The sequence below is a fragment of the Diorhabda sublineata genome, chromosome 5, assembly GCF_026230105.1.
Source record: "Diorhabda sublineata isolate icDioSubl1.1 chromosome 5, icDioSubl1.1, whole genome shotgun sequence".
NCBI lineage: Eukaryota > Metazoa > Arthropoda > Insecta > Coleoptera > Chrysomelidae > Diorhabda > Diorhabda sublineata.
In genome coordinates, this window is record NC_079478.1 from 24,458,129 (window position 1) to 24,479,085 (window position 20,957).

General features: G+C 32.2%; 1 protein-coding gene across 1 annotated transcript; it reads right to left on the minus strand.

The window, feature by feature from the left end:
* Positions 1–9,621: 9,621 nt before the first annotated feature.
* On the minus strand, positions 9,622–20,031 carry LOC130444673 (craniofacial development protein 2-like). The gene is made up of 2 exons (XM_056779950.1): positions 18,627–20,031; positions 9,622–9,671 (listed from the first exon to the last, which is right to left on the minus strand). Exons 1-2 carry the CDS (start codon positions 20,029–20,031, stop codon positions 9,622–9,624), a joined length of 1,455 nt encoding a protein of 484 aa, XP_056635928.1.
* Between the last annotated feature and the right edge of the window lie 926 nt (positions 20,032–20,957).

Sequence of the window (20,957 nt, forward strand, 5' to 3'; positions counted from 1 at the left end):
TATTTTGCTTTTTACATTGACTAATTAGAAAGGACATAGCGGTCGCATATGGATCTAGAACCGTAGAAGGATCTCAAAGAACATACTGTTCTGTATCGATTACAAAAAATTCAAAACTTATAAGTGTCGCATTTTAGGGATTCAATCACACAAGAATTTATTGGGAAGGATCATTAATAGCTAATACGTACAATTAGAATAGAAGTGTAATTCACGTAAGGAAAATGTAAAATGAAATGAAAAAAAAAAATTACTTACACAGGAGACTTGATATATTTTAAAATCGGCTAGTATCACTATATCAAATCTTTAAGATATTTCAGTTATAATACACCCAACCCTTAATCTAGAACTAGAAAATGAAGGAACAACTATTGAATCGAATGCGGATGAAAATCCCGACGTTGGCATTCCTATGAGCAAAACACCTGTTATTTATGGTCAAAACAGAATAATTATGCAATTTGTTTATCGTACACCATCAGAATCAATGATTACTATAATTACTATTTGACTACAAGCAAATTATATCGCTAAAAATTTCAGATGATAATTTCAAGATTGATATGATTAATTTCATAGAAAAATATTTTGCCCTAGAGGTTTACTGATATGTTTAAGGTAACAAAAACTAGGAAAGCATTGAAGGGTATGGTATGAAGGAAACGCAGGAATGAAACATAGATTCTTGTAACAAAAATTATCGAATATGGGTTGATAGTGAATGTTTCCTCCTTTATATCCTATCAATTTAGTAACTAGCCTATGCATCTATTATTGATAATTGCTTGAGAGATGTTCCTTTATCCTTCAATAGCTACATTCATGGAAATATACACTCATTTTCATTTCTCCTTACTTCCCATACTACTCTAGAACCGTGTGGTTGTTCACAGAATCAGAATGTTCACACATTACGTAAAACAAGAGAATAACTATAGTAATTATTAGATTGGATTAGATAATGAATGAGAGAAAGAGAGACAAAAACTTATAAAAACACAAGAAACAAACACACAAATAACTAAATGAATACATGTATAAAATAGAATTGATTAGACTAGTAAAGCCGGTCCGGTTACAATAGAATTCAGCGAAGACACGGCACGTTTTATATAATTTTTAGAAACCGCGGAATTCGTTTGATGTTTGTTTTTATATATATTTTATTATTCTTACATTGTGTATTTTATCTAATTTCTAGGAAAGTCTTGTCATTTGTTTGGTTTTTTGTTTACTCCTAATCCTAAAAGTGACGTTTCTGCTATATATATATATATATATATATATATATATATATATATATATATATATATCGAGTTTAATTTATAATGAGTAGTCATAGTGAACAGAGTAGTTTAAATACAAAATGTGAAGAAGTAAAAGACAATGTCAATAAATTCATCCCACCAGTATACATTAATATGAAAAATATTACATTCGCGTTAGGATTCTCAAAGACATTTGAGGAACATCTTAAAAATTTACAAGACGTATTAAAGCGACTTCAATCTGCCCAGTTCATGGTAAACTCAAAGAAGTGTCAGTTATCCCAAAATCAAGTCAATTACCTAGGCCACATAGTGGGCACTGGAGAAGTGGCAGTGGATCCAGAGAAAATTGTCTCCATCTAGCGATGTGCCTCTCGGGATTATTCAACCAATTGAGTGCTGCGTAGTCCGTTCGAATAAAGAACTTCCTTCCATAAAGATACAGATGAAAGTATCCCACGGACTTCACAATCGTCAAAAATTCTCTTCTCGTGACGCAGTAATTCCATTTTGGTTTCAAGAGAACTTTACTCCGTGTCAATAATGAAGTTCCTTTTAGGTAATGGATATAGATGTGCGTTAAATGTATCTTCAAGATTTCGAATGCCGTTTGATAGTCTTCATCCCAGTGGAAATCTCTTGCTTTGTCAGGGAATCGAGTCAGCGGTTTGGCATCATCTCCAAAATTTCTTATGAATCCTCGATAGTACGTACAAAGTCCAAGGAAACTTCTAACTTTATGTTTATCGGTTGGTTGCGGCCATTGATGTATGGAGGTGAATCTCTCTGGATAAACTACCATTCCTTCATTGCTCACTGTGTGACCTACATAGCTGACCCGGTTTTGGAATAACTGTCACTTGGATACGTGTTTTGAATTCTTAAAATGTTCCTCAAATGTCTTCTCCAATACCACGATATCATCCTAATATACCAGGAATTTTTTCAAGATAACCCTCTCAAGACCTTTTTCATAAGTCTTTCAATTGTCGTAGGCGAATTACAAAGCCCGAATGTCATAACGTTGAATTGCCATAGTCCAGATCCGGTAGTGAAAGCAGTCTTCTCCTTACCTTCTGGCGCTATCTCTACTTGCCAATATCCAGACTTCAGGTCCAAGCTAAAAAACATCTTGCTGTCATCTAAAGTGTCTAATGTATCGTCAATTCGGGGTAGAGGATATATTTCATTTTTCGTGACGCTACTTAACTGGCGATAGTGCACGCCGAATCTCGTTGTTCCATCCTTTTTCTTCATGAGAACTACTGCAAACACCCATGGACTAGTAGATGATTCTATTGAAGAAGACCAAAACAACTACTTTACATCCACAATCAGATGGAATAGTCAAGAAAATGAACAGAATGACCATTGATAGATACCCCCATGTACTTTCCATTTACTAAGGAGATTGTGATCAGTATATATCCCTTATTTAAAATATTTTATCGATCCGCTATTAATAACTGGTGAATCACCTAAAATTCTGTTTGAGCGTGAAATGATGCTTCCTTGTGACCTGTGAACCTGGAGATGACCCAGTGGGAGAAGATTATGTAATCCAATTGAGAGAATGGATGACATACATGAATTGGTTCGCTCTAATCTTAAAGTTGCCATTGGCAGAATGGAAAAGAAAAAAAGATACGAGGCGGGTCTAAAGAGAGGGATAAAATATGGCTGTACAATCCAACGAGGAGAAAAGGGTTTTCTTCAAAATTACAAAATCTTGACTATACTTAATTAAGTAATGGATCAATGATGTCATCTATCGCATGAGCAAGATGCCCAATGGAAAACCGAAAGTAGTCCAACAAAATCGACCAAGAAGACCATGACCTAAAGGAAGGAGTGAACCATTTGCGAGAAGAGCCTGACCCTGCCCTCGACGAAACTATGGATTTGTAAAGAGGCACAGACAAAGCTAGATGGAGTTAGATACAGAACCACAACAAGATTTGTTCACTCGGAAAATCATTCGCTTGCAACATTCCTGCCCGTATTAAGAACGCATGATGATTAGCAACCGTCTTCCGAAAGAAGTTTGGTGAATTCCAAAATCAATCCACCTATCGCGATGTGTGAGAAATGCTACAAAGCCTCCGATGGTAGAGATTATATTCCAGGATACCGTGCAGTAATGAGTCTAGTTACCAATTCAAGCATCCAGTCCCAGCTATCCATGAGTTCCATGAGAAACTTCCATCTAAGGAAGGGGTAACATATCCAAGACATAGGTTGTGAGTCGGTTCTGTCCGGTTATAATAGAATTCTAAGATTTAGCGAAGTCGTAACACGTTTGATATACTTTATACGTTTGAAGTTTGTTTTTATATATGTTTCTATCATATCAGGCAGTTTGGTTGTTACATTGTTTTTCCATCTAATTATTAGGAAGTTCTTGTTATTTATTTGTTCACTTTTTAGAATTCTCGAAATGTGGTTTCGTCTATATATATATATATATATATATATATATATATATATATATATATATATATATATAGCGGAGTTTATAATGAATATTCATAGTAAACAGAACGAAATATAAGAGTAACCATTTAATTGAATCTATGATTAATTAAGTTATCTAAGTTCAGTGTTTAAATAAATTGGATAAATAAATGGCAGTGTATGTATATTCACCCCACTAGTATGAATAAATAAGAAAAATATTATAATAGGTTATCAGTAATCCCACAACAGTTTTATCTGAAGGTTGAAGTTTGTAGGTTGTGTGTGGGGGTATAGAAATAATTTCAACAAATGCTTGAAACAATCTATGAATATGTGCACTCGTATCTACTCTGATAGATATATAATAACTACGGCAGCTGGAGGACTGCCTCTCATTAGCTGTTCACTCATATTTTCCCTGGGAAAAATAATGTGAAGAGACACGAAATGGCCAGTAACATTCATATCAATAACTATTGTCACTAATGAGCCTTTTTCAGCTGAAGTGAGTGAAGCTATTTGTCATTTTCCTTTGTGACCGATAACTTGGGGTATCTTGCTTTGAACTATTGTCAGTCCTGATTCTTAGTATATTTGCCCTTAGTGTAAACTTCTTTAAGAAGATCAAAAATAGCGTTTATTTTTTCTTTACCGAAACCAGAAGCAAAAGACTTACAGCGATCTCCAACTTATACCCCGAGTGCCATATTTTCTCCACCAAACACTTCGGGGGCCAAGAAGGTGACAAATGAAAAGATAGTTATGTAATTAAAAAAATATTTATATTAACAAGAAAACTTCTTAATATATTAATGAGAACATTGTGGTCGTAATTATTTGAAAACAATATCTTTTATGTCCACATGAATGTTGTGGCAAGTCTAATTATATCTTCAAGAGTGGAATCTTTCAAACTGTTTCTATATTTTGATTTTATATATTTCAAATCTGAGTTAGCACGCTCGCAAATATATGTACTTCCGAACATTGAAGCAATTTTTAAAGTCCAAAATCTCTCAAATTTGTATATTTCTCTTCATCTAAAAATTCCAATATTTCTATTCAAGTTACTCCACAAGATGTAAGAAATGAGTCAGCCTGCAGGTCGCATAATTCTAATTGAGATTTGAGAGCAACGGATTTGAATATATATATTAAATTCTTGCATTGCAAGATTCAAAATAAATCAAATTATTTTGCTCCAAATTAAACCTTTAACAATTTTAATTTGTTTATAAATGGAAAAACAGATTTATAAAGGCAACACACTTTTTGATCTTGTCCTTGCAAGAATTTGTCAAAATATTTAAGTAATTTGTAATGTCCGTTAGAAAAGCAAGTGAACAAATGAAATTTTTATCATTGTTATCATAACATTTGCTGTAAAATTTTCATCGACAGCAATTTCTCTGGGAAAAAGATGAACTTCTTTACGAAGTTTAAAGAATCAGCACTTAACCAACGAACGTTACATGTCAAAGCAGATCTCCATTTCATCCCAATTCATTCCAACATGTGCTCAAATTTTCGGTGTGTAAGATAGCGATTTCCTCCGTGGATTAAATTACTAATTTTGCAAACCTTGTCTTTTAGTTGTAGGGATAAACCACATAATGCCTCCTGATAGATAATACAGTTTAACATACAACATGTTCCTTCCTTCTATTTGACAAAGTCCCACGAGCCCAATATTTTTGCCCGTCTTAGCTTTAGCAACTTCGGTTACAATAGCAGTGCACTTGTCAAATCCGCCATACTGCTCTACTGCACATTTTAATTGTTTGTAAATATCTTTTTGTTCCTTGAAAGTTCTTCTGAATAATTATAGTTTTCATTTACAGTTCTCATAAAGATAAGCATTTGACTAGTATCGGAAATGTCTGTGCTTTCATACAATGCTACGGAAAAATAGCAGCAACTATTGATTAGTTTTTCTAATTTTTTAGTCGGCTTATAGTCTGGTGAGAAAGTGACTCGAAATTTTATCACTATTCTGTTGTCATTTAATGCTTGAGCCATTTTTATGGCACATTCAACAATGGCTTCTTTGTCTTCTATTTCTGAATTAACTTCAAACGATGCAGCTACAGATGCTTCTGCAAATTCTGGTACTTGATTAAAATAATCCATTTGATGATCCAACTGCTTTTTCATTTTTTTCACTTGTATTTTAATGTTTCGCATGTAGGAATGATACTTTTTTCCATGCATGGAAAGACCATGGCGCCTCAAGTTATATTCTTCACACACAGCTATGTTTTGCAAACATCTCAAAAATTGTGGTGCACCATTCTTGTGTAGAATAAATAAATAATCTATCTTGAAATTCTGGATTCTCGAGGTCTATTTTCCTTTTATCAATAGCACTCGTATCTAATATTTATTTTGAGTAATAAATAAATATGAAATTAGGTTGACTATTTCCTTCGAAAAATTTAAGCCAACCAAAAAGCTGTAATATTTTATGTTTACCTAGCAACGATCAAATTTCAGCGATAATACTGCACTAGTGCAAATTATCGATAATTTGCACTAGTGCCAAATTTTCGTCTAGGATTAATAAACATCATTTGGTTTTAATTTTATATTTTAAGAAAAGGAACAATTATTGTTTATTTTAAATTAAATTTTTCTCAGGAAATAGTCTGCCAAAATGCCCTCTCGTGCATGTCAAATTGTCTCATAATTTCCTCTCGTGCGCATTCGCGCACTCGAGAAAATTAAATTATCGACAATTTGACATGCACTCGGGACATTAATATTGATAATATTATACACAATCACCTCTCAACAAATTCTATACAAAAATAATTTGGCGGGTAGCCAGTTTGACAGCCCTGCTATATTGTAATGTTCTTCTTATTTCTTCTAATTTATTTAAACCACATTTAACGGTAGGGTAAATTTATACACATTGTCTTTTATTTACTTAGTTTGTTTAAACACCTACTAGACTTAACTAACTTATATGGTAATTAACTTTTCACTCCATGTATAATCAAATATTCGCTACTTCATAACTACTTTTCTAATTCATTCAAATTTACTGATTACTTTTCTATTTCGTTCCGTTCACTATGACTTTTTTATATAAACTAACTCTCGCTGTTAAACAAACTCGAATACATCATAATGGACATTTCTAGAGTTCTGAAAAGTAAACTAATGAATAAAATGACCTTCCTAGAAATAGGTTCTAAAAAAATAACAGAAACAAAACGCCGTTCTTTAGAAAAAACATACACCAAAGGCGCCGACAAACATCAAACTATACGGCATATTCACCAAAATTTTAGAGTTCCATTATAACCGCCAAAGGAATGGTTCACGGCTCATGTCGTGGATAAGTTCGTAACAATATAATATCGAACGGTAAATGATTATTATCCTGTACGATGTTCCACTTAGTAATACAGAAGATGGCAACTTCTTTTTCAAAATATGCGTTTAATCAATAAAAAACAAAACTTATATAGACAGGACTTGATTAGAATTCCAAAGCTAGTATTCCATACTTTCCATACTCTTTATCAACAAAATTATTGTGGAAACCTGATCAGACAAAAAATAATTTTCTACTATCGTGAATTTCTACAGCCTCTAAACCTCTTCAATATTGATGAACTTTTTGTGAAGAGTCTCGAAATTTATTATTATGAATACTTATTATTTATCATATTATAGAATACAAAAACATTTCGTATTTATTCATATATTTATAAAGCTGTTAAGATAGCAAAAACTTGATGTCCTTTTAAAGCGTCAATACAATCTGAACCAATTAACTCACCGCGTGAATTTTTTTGCCTACCTATGAAACGACACGACTTCTATGGCATAGCTTACATAAATAATAAAGCCATATAAATTCCGCAAATAACAAATATGAAAAATTATAGCAGTATTTGCATTTAAGTATGTGCTAACGGTAGTAACTTCAATTTGTTGTTGGTTACTGTGCTTCGGTATGTCCGTTCAGGATATGCTTAATATATCCACTCTAATAATTCATTAATTTTCAACTGAAAAAAAAATGAAAGGTCGGTACGCGGTTCGTGACTTATTTTATTTTTATTTCTATATTCTTGTTGTTGCTAGTGTATTGATTTATACAATTTGCAAGTTATCAATAGCGAGCCGTATTTTGATGAAGGAAGAAATAGAGAAAAAATATTTTATATATATATATATATATATATATATATATATATATATATATATATATATATATATATATATATATATATATAATATATATATATTGAATAATTTTTATTCCATTGAAATGAGAAAATGTTCAAATTTCCAAACAAACGGAGATTGAGGGAGCCCTCACTGAATAATTGCTCCAATTTTGTTCCATTTTTCTAATAAATTGAAATTATATTCAATTACCTTCTGAATATTTTTTGCAGAAATTCGACACAGATAATACTTTGTAAATATATAAAAAAACAACTCTGAGGATCATTATATTTTTGCAAATTATCAACTTCTTATGGTGGATTGCACTTATAATTAATTATTATGATTTTCTTAGCGCGATTGTACTACTTAGATATTTGTCAATGACTTTTTTAGGTTTTATATTTTCTTGAAGTAGACATCGTCGTCGTTTGCGTGATGTGACATGATAACCATTTAATTTAGATTTTGGTTCATTTTTCTGGAATGCTGAAACGGTTCGAGTAAATCTGTTTTATATCATTTTTCAGTATTGTCAGGAATAATTTCACTATGGACAATAGTGACATATCAAAAAGATTGAGCAACAGGCTTAACAATAGATACTTTCCTCTATGCAGTAGCAATTATTGCCTTATAATCTTTTTTCCATTGGCCTATTAATTTTCTATGTATCTGTCCGCAATCTACTGGAGCGCTATCCTTAAAAATGTTTAACTGCATTTATAGTAGTTCTCGAATCAACAAGTAACGTAGCACTAGTTCGTCGGAAACAATGACGGGGTTTCGTGAAGGTATTTGGCATTTTTTTATTTTTCCCAATAACTTGAAGAGTACATTTTCCATTAAGATAATTACTAATCAATTTCGGATTAATAAAATCTATAGGCATCGGATTGATATAGTTTTCCACTATATTAAAGTAATCTTTTCAGATTATAGAAGTGCGAGGATAATCGTCTTTAACTGTGCATATATATAACGTGCATGATCTCCAGTTTCCATTCACTCATCCTCAGAGCATCGAATATCCTAAAAATAAGAATGGCTTGTTAAATAAATGTTTGGTCGTCAACTGCTCCCCCGAGTTTTTAGACGACTGGGATTTTGTGATATTGTGCATATTAAACATTGTATTTAACATGGATCATATATTTTATAAAGTATGTAAATGGTATGCAATTTTCTGAGATTGAAGTAGAATAAACAAGAATCACATTTTTTGAAAATGAGTTCAACTTTTTGTTTTCATCGATATAAAGTCGTTATATATATCAAATTGCTCCTTATATTTGGTATGGATTAGGCCCTTCTCTCACTGAGCGTCTGTCAAGCGATTTGTGTTTCATATTTTCATTTACATCATTTGGTAAAACGGAAGGTGAAGGTGTGTTCAGACTGGACTGCTCTATCCAGTATTTAATTACTGATGCTTTTAATATACCCCCATCACTGTTTCTTCCAGCATAATTTGTTTCGGTAAATGTGAAAAGACTATCGGTCCTACTGCAAACCATTAACACAATAGAGTAATAAGACTAATTAAAATTGTTTGAACCAGTGTTAGGTAACTTCTCTATCCTTATATGCTTGCCATTCAAAGAACCTAAACAGGTGAATTCCATAATAGAAACATTCGGAAATCTTTTTCTTATCAGTCCTGTTTTGTATTTGCATATAAGAATTATAGATATTGTACTGCCCCCTCTCACGATATATGTAGCAAAGCTTGTAAATGTACATCCTTCACCTTAATTCCTAAAACCAAAACCATAATTAAATCTTTAATTACAGGTGCCGACTGTAAAGAAAAATGGCGAAATGTCCGTAATGCAATAATTCGAAATATGAAACCCAGCAAAAGTGGAGGTGGAGCAAAAAAAATAAACCATATTACCTAAATGAGGTGATGCAATTCAGGTTACCATTTATTAAAATATCGACAGCGTCTGTTTTTGGGAACCTAGAAACACCACCATCGACGAAATCAATCAACCTGACACTGATGAGTTAACCGATGAATAAGATCGATTCCAATCAGTACTGAACAATTTTTGTCATAAATTTAATACCTAGATAAGTATAGAACATAGACAACGCTATCTCCATAATCTCGACCATTACCAACGCCAAAACAATAAAACTCCATAATTGAAGGCATTCTTGATTATTTTAAGGCTAAACAAGCTAAGGCAAAAATAACTAAATATCATGTACAAAATCCAAAAAGAATGTTTTTGCTGAGCTTATTGCCCTATCTAGAACCTATATCCGACAGACAAATGAGAAAATTTAAAAGAGGTGTAATGAAATTAATAGATGATATTTTGAAAGAAACGCCTAATACATTCTTTTATTTTTTCCTCCCAATTACTTTCATTGGAATCGTTTAAATTAATTTTCAAATCACAGTCATGTATATTTGGGCTTTAAGAAAAACTAAATCTCGTGTAAAGCAAATTGCCATCAAGAATAAATATTTTGATAAACAAATCTTTGCTACGACACCGAAAACAGAGAAAAAGTTCTTATCAGGAAAGAATGGCGCACTTTTGTCTGGTATACCTAGAACCATAAGCGAACTTTTCATACTGGCGGGAGAGAAAATAGTATATGTCCTTGGGGAGAAAAGGAGTGTCCACGATTTTGTCGCGGGTGAAAATACCCTACTTTTATCTTTAGGGACGAAAATAATGTTTATTGAGTGCACATGATATTAAATTTTGAATAATAGGATTTCAGTTTTTGTTTCTTATGAACTAATTCAAAAACCACTGGAAATTGATCAATATATATGTATAATCCGAATATTGTATCAATTCCAAAGTTGATACCTTCATTATTTTCATTTCAGTATTTATTATTTTTCGAGGTGCTCCTGAATAAATTAATCTATTAACGGTAGATAAGGAAAAGTTAGGGGCGGAGCCGATTAATATATACATCATGACATAGTTAAATAGTTTTTATTAAATTGTAACCTCTAAGTATTTAGTATTCTTTAGCTAGTAGGTGTTTAGATTTGAGATGGTAAATGTCTCTGTCAATAACATTTATTAATTTGAATTTAATGCTAACAGAATCTCTCATTGTGTTCTAATGGTTACACCCCGACTCGTAGGTGCTTGCAAGGTTGATAATTAGAATAGAATTTGATAAATGACAATGGTAGCAGTTTTTTCAGCAAGGTAGGTTTGATTTCTCAAACAACGATTTGATTATAACCTTGGTTATTATCTTTTTATTTTTCTGTTTCGGATCTACTCTAGTTATATAAACGATGAATATATTTATTGGTTAATAGGGAAAATATAAATTTCCAACAGAACATCAATAGCAGCCAATTTAAATAACATACATGTTGAACTCGATTTTGTATATAAAATAAGTCATATAGAAAAATGAATACATCCAATTGTTCACAATAAAATTTTGATTTAAACTTTTGGCGTTCTCATAAAATAGTAATTATGAATAAAAAAATTAGTTACAAATTAATATCTCTATTTTCTTCATTTTCAATTGCAATATTTTCTGTTTCTCTTCAAACGAGTACATTGAAACTTTGTTGTTTCTGAAGTTAACTGAAAAATATATATCAATATTTTTCCAACATTTCAGTTATAAATTACTCCAATTGAAAAGCAAAGCCTTGTAATGAGATACAATTCGTGTTTAAGTAAAATAAGTGTAAAATATTTTTTCATTTCATAATTATATGAATAATTTGTCAGAAGTGGCAGCATGATCATTTATAGCTTTTTAGTTCTTATGCATGTGAATTATTTCTAAAAATTCTCTTTTTCGAGTATTAGAATTTTTAAATCTTTATAATTGGATTTATATTTTTCGATATTTAATGATTCGTTAATGAACTTCCTTTTTGACATAATATTTTTGAAATTGCGAACAACTATTTTTCATCTATCAAATATATTTTCTATCCCTATAGATAAAATCTTCCCAAATTGAGGATAGTAAGTTGTCAGTTTAAATAATGTTTGAACGGTCTAAATACTCCTAGCAGAATTGAAGAACAAGTCCGATTTACCATTCTCATTTATATTAAACGATTCACTATTCAGGATGTTAATAAGAAGCCACATTTTTTTATTGAAATCACTTGTTATCATTGACTGGTACCCGCGATCCTTTATGTAGCCCTGGACACACCTATATTGTCAAGGTATTTTTATTGTAGTGTGTTTATCGTGAATATTTAATCATTTTACGCTTTAGGTTATATATTAGGTCGCTGTATGACATTTTTATTGGTTAAATAAAACGGTTCGTTCGAGTATTAGCGCATTAATACCAAATATAAATGATAATTCGATAACTGTATAAATACATAGCTAAGAGAAATATGTATGGTATTCAAATATATTTCACAATGATTGATATTAACTGCACAAATTCTATCATGAAGTTAATAAATATTAAAATCAATTTAAGTCCTTCCTGAACTTTTGTTCAAGTTTGAGTTCCTTGAAAGAACTATTGTTATTTCTTTTTCCTAAAGTCTAGTTAGATAGATATTTTCTTCAATCACATACTTAATCCTTTTACAGTGTACTCTCACAGAATAGAATTGTGTGGTAAGGGTTGAGTATGTTGACATTTCTTTATAGCTCTCTCTCCACTCATTGTTTCCTGCATCAGCCTTTTAAGAGTTTCTTACTCGCTTCCCGCTTCACTTCCTCTTAGCGTCCTATTCTTGTTCTTATTTTGGATTTCAAATAACTATTCTTCTTACTTTCATTTGTTATATTTATCTGAACCATGTCATATGAATTCCTTGTATTTTCTCTTCCATTTTTCCAAACTTACAAGTTTCTTTGTATGTTGCATTTTCTCATCATATTATTTTCAATTTTTTTCTTCCATGGCTTACTTTGCTAGTGTCCTAATAATGAACATGTTTCACTTCTTACCTAAGTCTCAATAAAAATTCAGTTGCATAATTTGGACAATGCTATGCGTCTGATTTTAGCGTTCGCTGGTATTCACTTTTATATAGATTGAATAGATGCTTATCCATCAAGCACTGCATTCATAAACTTTGTTAATTAACTCCCTAGTTTTTTAAAATGACGGTTAACTAATCCGCAATTATTTTGTCATATCTCAGTGCCTTCTTTAGTTTTCTATAATCTGTTTTCTTCTTGTTACTTACAAGGTATCCATTTTTATCTTTTATCTGTCATCCTGGGTTGTCACAGTTTTTAACAAAAAATAATTTTCGGTTATCTCAGTGAACTATTTCATCTTCTTTCATTCTTTTTGACTTTGTAAAGTCCTGTCTGTTATACTCAAATTACTTTTCGCTACCTCTTAAATTACGGTTATACAGTTTTACCATGTCTAAGCGTCCATTTTCATTTTTCGGTTTGCATTAAGTTTTAGCTAGGCATCACTATATGCGTTTGCTCGCATTTCGTATTAGTAGACTTTATGTTTTCTAGAATTCTATTTTGATCAATAACATATTGTTATAGTAATTTTTTCATTTTCTTCATTTCCTTCCACATACACCGTCATGAGTCTTTATCAACTTTTTGACCATGTTCCAAATTTCATCTTCTATTAGCAAAGACACATACATTCTGAAATTTTCTTAACATCAGATCAATGCATTCATCTTAAGTCAATTAAAATGATATGTATTATTATGTATTTCAACTTAATATTTCTTCTCACTTTCTTTATTATTCCCTTCGTAATCTCTCATTTTTGTATCTAGATATGTTATCTGTTTTCTCATGTTTTTCAGATTGTTTCTGATTATAGGAACGGCTGTTTTGTGAGTAATGTAATTGTTTCTATGCTACAAATTGTTATGATTAAGAAATAATCCTTAATTGAGTTTCTAAAATTTATTTAAAAAATTTATTCACGATCATAATTTCCTATTTGGTGATGACGACAACCAATGATTTATCTATTCTCCTTGTTCATCTACCTCATATTCATACTAATTGACAATAATAATCTGATCATTTCATTCGGATGTTGACCTCTGAAGATAGAGGGATTTCTTGTCAATGAATTACATTATTGAACAACAATACAATTTGATATGCTAGGATTATGAAAAAAAAGAGATATCAAATAGAAAAAGTGTGAAATCATTTTCAAAAGATCATACCAAGTGAAAACAAGTTTTATGAATTATATGAGCACGTACTACAACTGTTTATGATAGTTTAAAAAATTTAAAGATAAAAAAGTTAAGTTATTGATGACTGCCATAATTAATTTCACCGTTCAATGATCACATTTCTGCAATAAATAAAAAGTTTATTAACAGGAAACAGTATGAACCAAAACTGAAATAATTATGTGTGAAATATCGAATATGAGATCATTCATTTGAGGAAGGATGTATGTGCAACAAAGCGGAATACCAGAATAACTTTTATTTGCGCATTATTTTCTTCAATATTTGATAATGCATAAAGAGATTCACGCTTCAAAGAATATTTAAATTATAAGTTTACAACTTTTTCCTATCAAAAATAGTGATAATATACTCTTCCGAGATCCTTTGGAATACGTAACCATCCAATATTTATTTAATTAAAATTTGATTTGACAGATAGAGTTTCTCTGATAACGTCGTGCTGCGTACTGATCTGAGCTTACTCTATACCACATAGATTGATATGATTTTTATACTTGCGCATTATCAGTATAACATCACGGTAGATATTTTTAGACGATTTCCTAGACAAGCTAGGGAAAACCATAAGTGACGAGTCGAGCTAATAAAGGATACTTATTACAATCACAATGAATATTGTTTAGATGGAACTATTACGTCCAGTACAGAAAGGAGCCTCTTCAAGTTTGAAACTTATTTGGATGTTATATTTCTGGTGTTCGTTACATAATAATGAAAAATAAGTCTTTGGTACTTTTATTTCACCCTTAAAAGTAGTAGATTAGGATATTAATCTAATAACTTTTTCTATGAATAATATTTGGAATTAATGCACACATAATAAACTTTGTGGTATATTCTCATTTATCTGAATTTAAAATTTTTCATTTTCAGTATACAAAAATATAATACCGCGAGCCGCACGTTGGTCATGCCTGGTCTATCAACTGAACTTGAGGTCTGATATTGACTAGTACACTTTGGTGACTTGGTAAATTAATTTCCATTTCGTTAAGGCGTGGAATTGATAATGCGCAGCACATTGCAAATAGACTGTCATATCTACCATACTTTGTTCATGAATAATAGGGCGAAATCAACTTTGCGACTGTGTCACTAATTTATTTTTAACGCTACAGAATAATTCTTAGAAACCACTGATACCCTGATATCGTTGCTTTACACCAAGTTTAAACATGTATTGACGCTTTACATGATATACCTGTAATTATTTGGAGTTTCAGGAAATAATTGAAGGATATCATTATCATTATACTTAATTCAATAATTCCTTGATGCTTAGTAGATTGAATTAATATACTAATGAACCTATTTAGGAATCCGTCTTTCCATGTAAATGGATTCAGTTTATAACATATGATTCGGCTTATTACGTTTTACTTCAAACATTTTGAATATTCTTCTGTTCACGAATTGTAGCTCAGTAGTCACTCCTATTTTAATTCTAGCATTCAAGTTTTTGAAGAAATTCATTTGTTATCGACATTTCACTAAAATCGAAGAATTCATTATTTAATCGTGCACTATCTATCTACACTCTAAATTGTTTGAATCAAATCAAATTTAGTGAGATTAGTGGTGATATTATTCTTTATATTCGCTAGTAAGTTTTTCTTATATCTTTTTAGAGTTGCTTTCCATATGATGCCTAGTTAAATTTATCAATTTCCTTCTGTTTCAAGCAAATTTTGTATAATAGTTACCGTGTAAATTTGTATTTTCTATTTATTTGGGGAATAGAACAAAAATAATAGAACATATTCCTGTTTGGTTATATTTTAGAAAAATATGAATTCAGTTTTATTATTTGTTAGAGCATGAGCACCTCTTTATTCAAATCTGTTCTACATACTATTGAATAATTTCCATCTGTGTTCTCGTTTCCTTCCTCATTTTATTTTTTTCTGTAGTTCTACAGCTGCCATGTTGGGAGTTCAACTATACCCAAAGGACTCAATCGGAGCACTCCAAACAAACAAATTTAACTCAAACAACTGAGAGTTGTTCAGTTGAGGGCTCAAAACCATCCCGGATTTCCATAGATAAGTCCCGGTCTTATCTTCAATATTTAGAAATTTTAGTTATTTCCAATTTATAACTGCTTTTTATTCGTTGTGCTCTTTTGAATGCGCAGTTGATCCGAATTTATTATTTCTTTCATAAATTTATTTGTTGCTAAAACTTTTTTATTGTTTATAGTATTATTATTTTGAAAAATCGTATCCGGGGATAGATTTTTTTTTATTATTTCAACTCAAGGTATTTCCAGCTTTTCAACCTTCTTTAAATCACTTTTAAAGTCGTTCGTTGAAAAGCTGGTGACATTAAACAGATTCTTCGTATTTATTGGGAACTATATGTGAGTAATTCCATCTAATCATTTTCGTTTAAGTTTAATATTAGCTGATGTAATAACATTTGGGTAACTTTAATGGAATGAAAGTTTTTTGCTCATTGATATGTATATGTCTGAAAAATCAATGCCACGCATACCAGAAAATAAATAGAGCTTGAAACAATAGCGTCTGCTCGCATTATCGTCACATTAAAAGGCGTTACCCAACCAATCGATTTTTAGGAGATAAAAATTATTCATAAGTAGTTCGTTACTGAAGTAGTCAGAGATGGAAATACCTACTAGCACCTGTACCAGTTTTGAAATAACAACTCTCCTAAGTCAGCTACATAACTCCAAATGTTTTGTATTCTTGCATAAAAAATGATTAAAATTGTTTGAGGGTAGAGCAAAAATATGAGATATTCTTTCTCTTTCTAAAAATTTTATGATACATTGTAGTAATATAAGTATTAAAAAATTCGTTATAACATATTAAAATTTAATACCTTACTCATAATGTGAATAGATCTATAAATTTCAACAAAGTGGCTATACATACTGTTCATCACGAATAACGGCAACATCTTAATCTCAAATGGAGAGTTCCTATAAAATTATTACATTACACATTAGTTCTACCACCAAAGAGCAAACATTATTATATATATATATATCCCCTTTTATAGCGTTATACGCCTTTGGGTTCCTAATCTCCAGGCCTGTCTATCTTGCCAGTCGTCGACTGCTAGGTTCCTTTCGGACATTGCTCTAGTGATTCCTTGTAGCCATGTTCTAGGTGGTCTTCCCCTCTTTCTTTTTTCTGTGGGGGTCCATTCTAATATTATTCTTGGTAGTCGTTCTCTTCCCATTCTCTTAACGTGTCCGTACCAAATCAACTGTTTCTTTTCTATATCTTCTACTAAAGTTCTTTCTACTTTCAATTGTCTTCTTATTTCCTCGTTTCTTATATGTTCCGTTCTAGATATTCTTGCTGCTCTCCTCCAGAAATCCATTTCCACTGCATTTAAGTTATTTTTTTGCTTTTCTGTAAGTTGCCAAACCTCGGAGCTATATGTAATTATTGGTTGTAAAATGGCGTTGTATATTCTCTTTTTTGTTTCTGGTCTAATATTCTGTTGCCACAGCACTGAGTTCAGGGCTCTTATTACTTTTCTTCCTTTGGTTATTCTGTCCCTAATTGTTTCCTCGTTTCGTCCTGTTGTTGTTAGTTTTACACCTAGGTATATGCATTCCTTACAGTTTTTAATTATTTTTCCCTCTAGATCTAAATTCCCAGGTGAATCTTCTGATCCTATACATATGTATTGTGTCTTCTCCGTGCTAACCTGTAGACCCCATTTTTGGTATTCTTCTATAAGTTTTCTAGACATGTACTCCAGATCTTCTTTTTCCTGTGCTACCACTACCTGGTCATCGGCATAGTGCAGTGTATACAAGGTGCTCTCCCCAATAGTTAGTCCCATTCCTTTACATTTTTTTTTCCAAACTCTTAGGGCTTCATCTATGTATATGTTGAACAGAGTTGGGGATAAACAACACCCTTGTCGCAAGCCTTTGGTTGTTTTGAAGCCGTCTGTCACCTTGTTACCTATTTTTATTTTTGCTGTTGTGTCTCTGTATAGTTCTTTTATAGCCTTTATTAGAGTGGTATTTATGCTCGTTCTTTCCAGAACCTCCCATAATTTTGAGACAGGTACTGTGTCATACGCTTTCTTCAAGTCTACCAATAGTAGGTGCACTTCTTGTGATCTTACGGTTCTCTTTTCGATTATTTGTGATAGACAGAAAATACTATCTATCGTCGATCGACCTGCTCTGAAGCCGTTTTGTTCCTCGGATTCGTATGGGAGATATTCTTCACAAATGATCTCCTTTATTATTTTTCCGTATAACCTACTGAGCGTACTAGTCACTGTAATGCCCCTATAATTATTGCAGTCTTCCTTATTTCCTTTCTTGTATATGGACGTGATCCATCCTTCTTTCCACGTTTGCGGTATTGGTTCTCCATTTAGATGTCTATTGATAATTTCTGTTAGGATATTAAACAGCCTATTTGTTCCTGCTTTTATTAATTCTGCAGGTATTCCCTCTGGACCAGGAGCGCGCCCATTTTTAAGTAGTGTTATAGCTTTCTTTGTTTTTTCTACGTTGATTTTTATTGGTTCACCTGTAATCCGTATGTCTTCAGCCGGCATGTTACTATATTCAGATCTCTGTTCTCTGAGTAATGAGCGGTAATAGTCTTGCCATTTATTTGGTGATATGGTGCCTATTGGGATATTTTCTTTTCTGCCAGATCTAACATTATCTATAAATCTCCACGATTCCCTGGATTGGCGTCCTCCTAAATAGGTATCCAATTCCTTGCATTTATTTTCCCAGCTGAGGTTTTTGGCCTCTATCGCAGCGGTTTTAAATTTTGATACAGCTTCACTATATTGTTCCTTATGTTCTGCTTTTTTAGTGCTTAGCCAGGTATGATACAATCGTTGTTTTTGTTCTTTTAAATTTTGCAGTTGTTCAGTCCACCAATAATTTCGTGTTCTCTTTTTCATTTCTTTATATCCTAAGGCTTCTTTGGCTGCTTTGTGTATGCTGTCAATTACTACTTTGGTAAGATTGTCTGTTGGTTCTTGTTCGTACTCCTGTGGGAGGTTTTGGTCCAGTCTTTGTTGGTATAATAATTTTGTGCTCTCGTTCATAAGGCTTTCTATATTATAGTTTGGTATATCTATATATGTTAAATCTTTACTGTTTTGCAGTTGATTCTTTTGTTTGTTGTCTTTGATTATTGGCATTATTAACTTAGCTTTTATCAGATGATGGTCACTTCCACATTCTGCGGATCGATATACTCTGACATTGTGCACTTTTATCTTCGTTTTTTGTTTCATTACAAGATAGTCGATTATTGATCTTAGATTTCTAGTTATTTGCGTCCATGTATATGTGTGTATTTCCTTATGTTTAAAATACCCATTCATTATTCTTAGTAAGTTATGTTGACAGACATCTATCAACCTGGAGCCATTATCATTCCTGGTATTTTCACCGTAGGGCCCTATTATCTCATGCTTCGTTTCTTTGCCAGTTCTAGCATTTAGGTCTCCCAGTATTATGATTTCTCGATCGTTACCTGTCTGAGATATTAGCTCATTTAGCGTTTCATAATACTTTTCTTTTTCATCTACCCGTGCGTCTTCATTAGGTCCATAAGTAGCAATTATTGTTATTTTGCAGCCTTTTAAATTGACATTAACTTTTATTGTTCTATCGCTTATTGCTTCCCAGCTGGAGACGTTCTTCTTATACTTCTCATGTATAAGGAGCGATATACCCCTTTTTGCATGTTCTTCTTTGTTAACGCCGCTGTATATGTGGATATATTCCCCGAGTGTTTGTGTACCTTGTCCTTTTTTCTTTGTTTCAGAGAGAGCAATAAAGTCCAGTTTATGTTTTTTAATTTCTTGTAAAATGTCATCTACCTTCGTTCTAATTCCCTGTATATTCCATGTTCCACAAATCATAGTCCGTTTTCGTTGCCATTGTCGTTTTCCATTTTGATCATCCATATTCCGAGGCCTAGTTTTCGGATTTTTAGCCAAAAGAAGTTTTTTCCAAGTGATAGGGGGCTGGCCTATCGACTTGACCCTCCTCCTTTACCCGGGCTTGGGACCGGCAGTTGTGTCCAGCGGGCTACTCAATCCACCACACCGAAACACACCAGGCGGAGTTGGAAACATTATTACTTCTCTCAAAGTCGTTAGAATTGCAATGGAAGCCGCCGCTTAATCCACACAACATGGGAGATTATTTAGAATAATTACACTGAACTAAAAGAACGTTTTCAGTAGTGCGTCGTATCGGATTAGATTCAACGAACTCTGGAGGAGAGCTTGATTAGAATTTTAGCGTCCTATCCTAGAAAGAAAAAACTGACGAGAAGAAGTATCCACGATCAGAAAAGTCAGAAGTGGGCTTCCACAGGGATCAGTGCTTCGACTAACTCTGTGAAAACCGTTCATTGTTTACATATACAGTAGAACTCTGATAACTTAAACCTCGATAACGTAATAACGTAAGCTCATAGAATGTTGGGATCCCTTCTACTCGGAGTACATAACTTCTTTTACATAAAACACGAACCCTATAAAACTATGAAGCGAATAATTTGGGCTTCGCACCTCATTAACTCAAAGTGGTAACGATGACGATCTTTATAACTTTAATCATCTATCGATGACTGATTTTAAATACGAATATGCAAACAAAAAACGTTCCCTGTACAGTATTGTTATTATTCATTTATCATACGTGTTTATTTGAATTGTATCAGTAGTAGCCTACATTCTGAGGGCCGGAACCGAACCTTTCTAGGTAAAAATATAAACCAATGAAAACCTTCAACTTTAACCGTTAGTAAGTAAAAAGTCATATCCATTCACAAAATTATCATTGCAATATTGTATTGAATAAAGCTGGACAGTTTCTTCATGAA

Coding starts and splice junctions, on each gene's coding strand:
- LOC130444673 (XM_056779950.1), bottom strand. CDS start 20,031: ATGGATGATCAAAATGGAAAACGACAATGGCAACGAAAACGGACTATG. Junction 9,672..18,626: donor TGAAGACATACGGATTACAG/GTGAACCAATAA, acceptor TTTTGGTTTTAG/GAATTAAGGTGAAGGATGTA.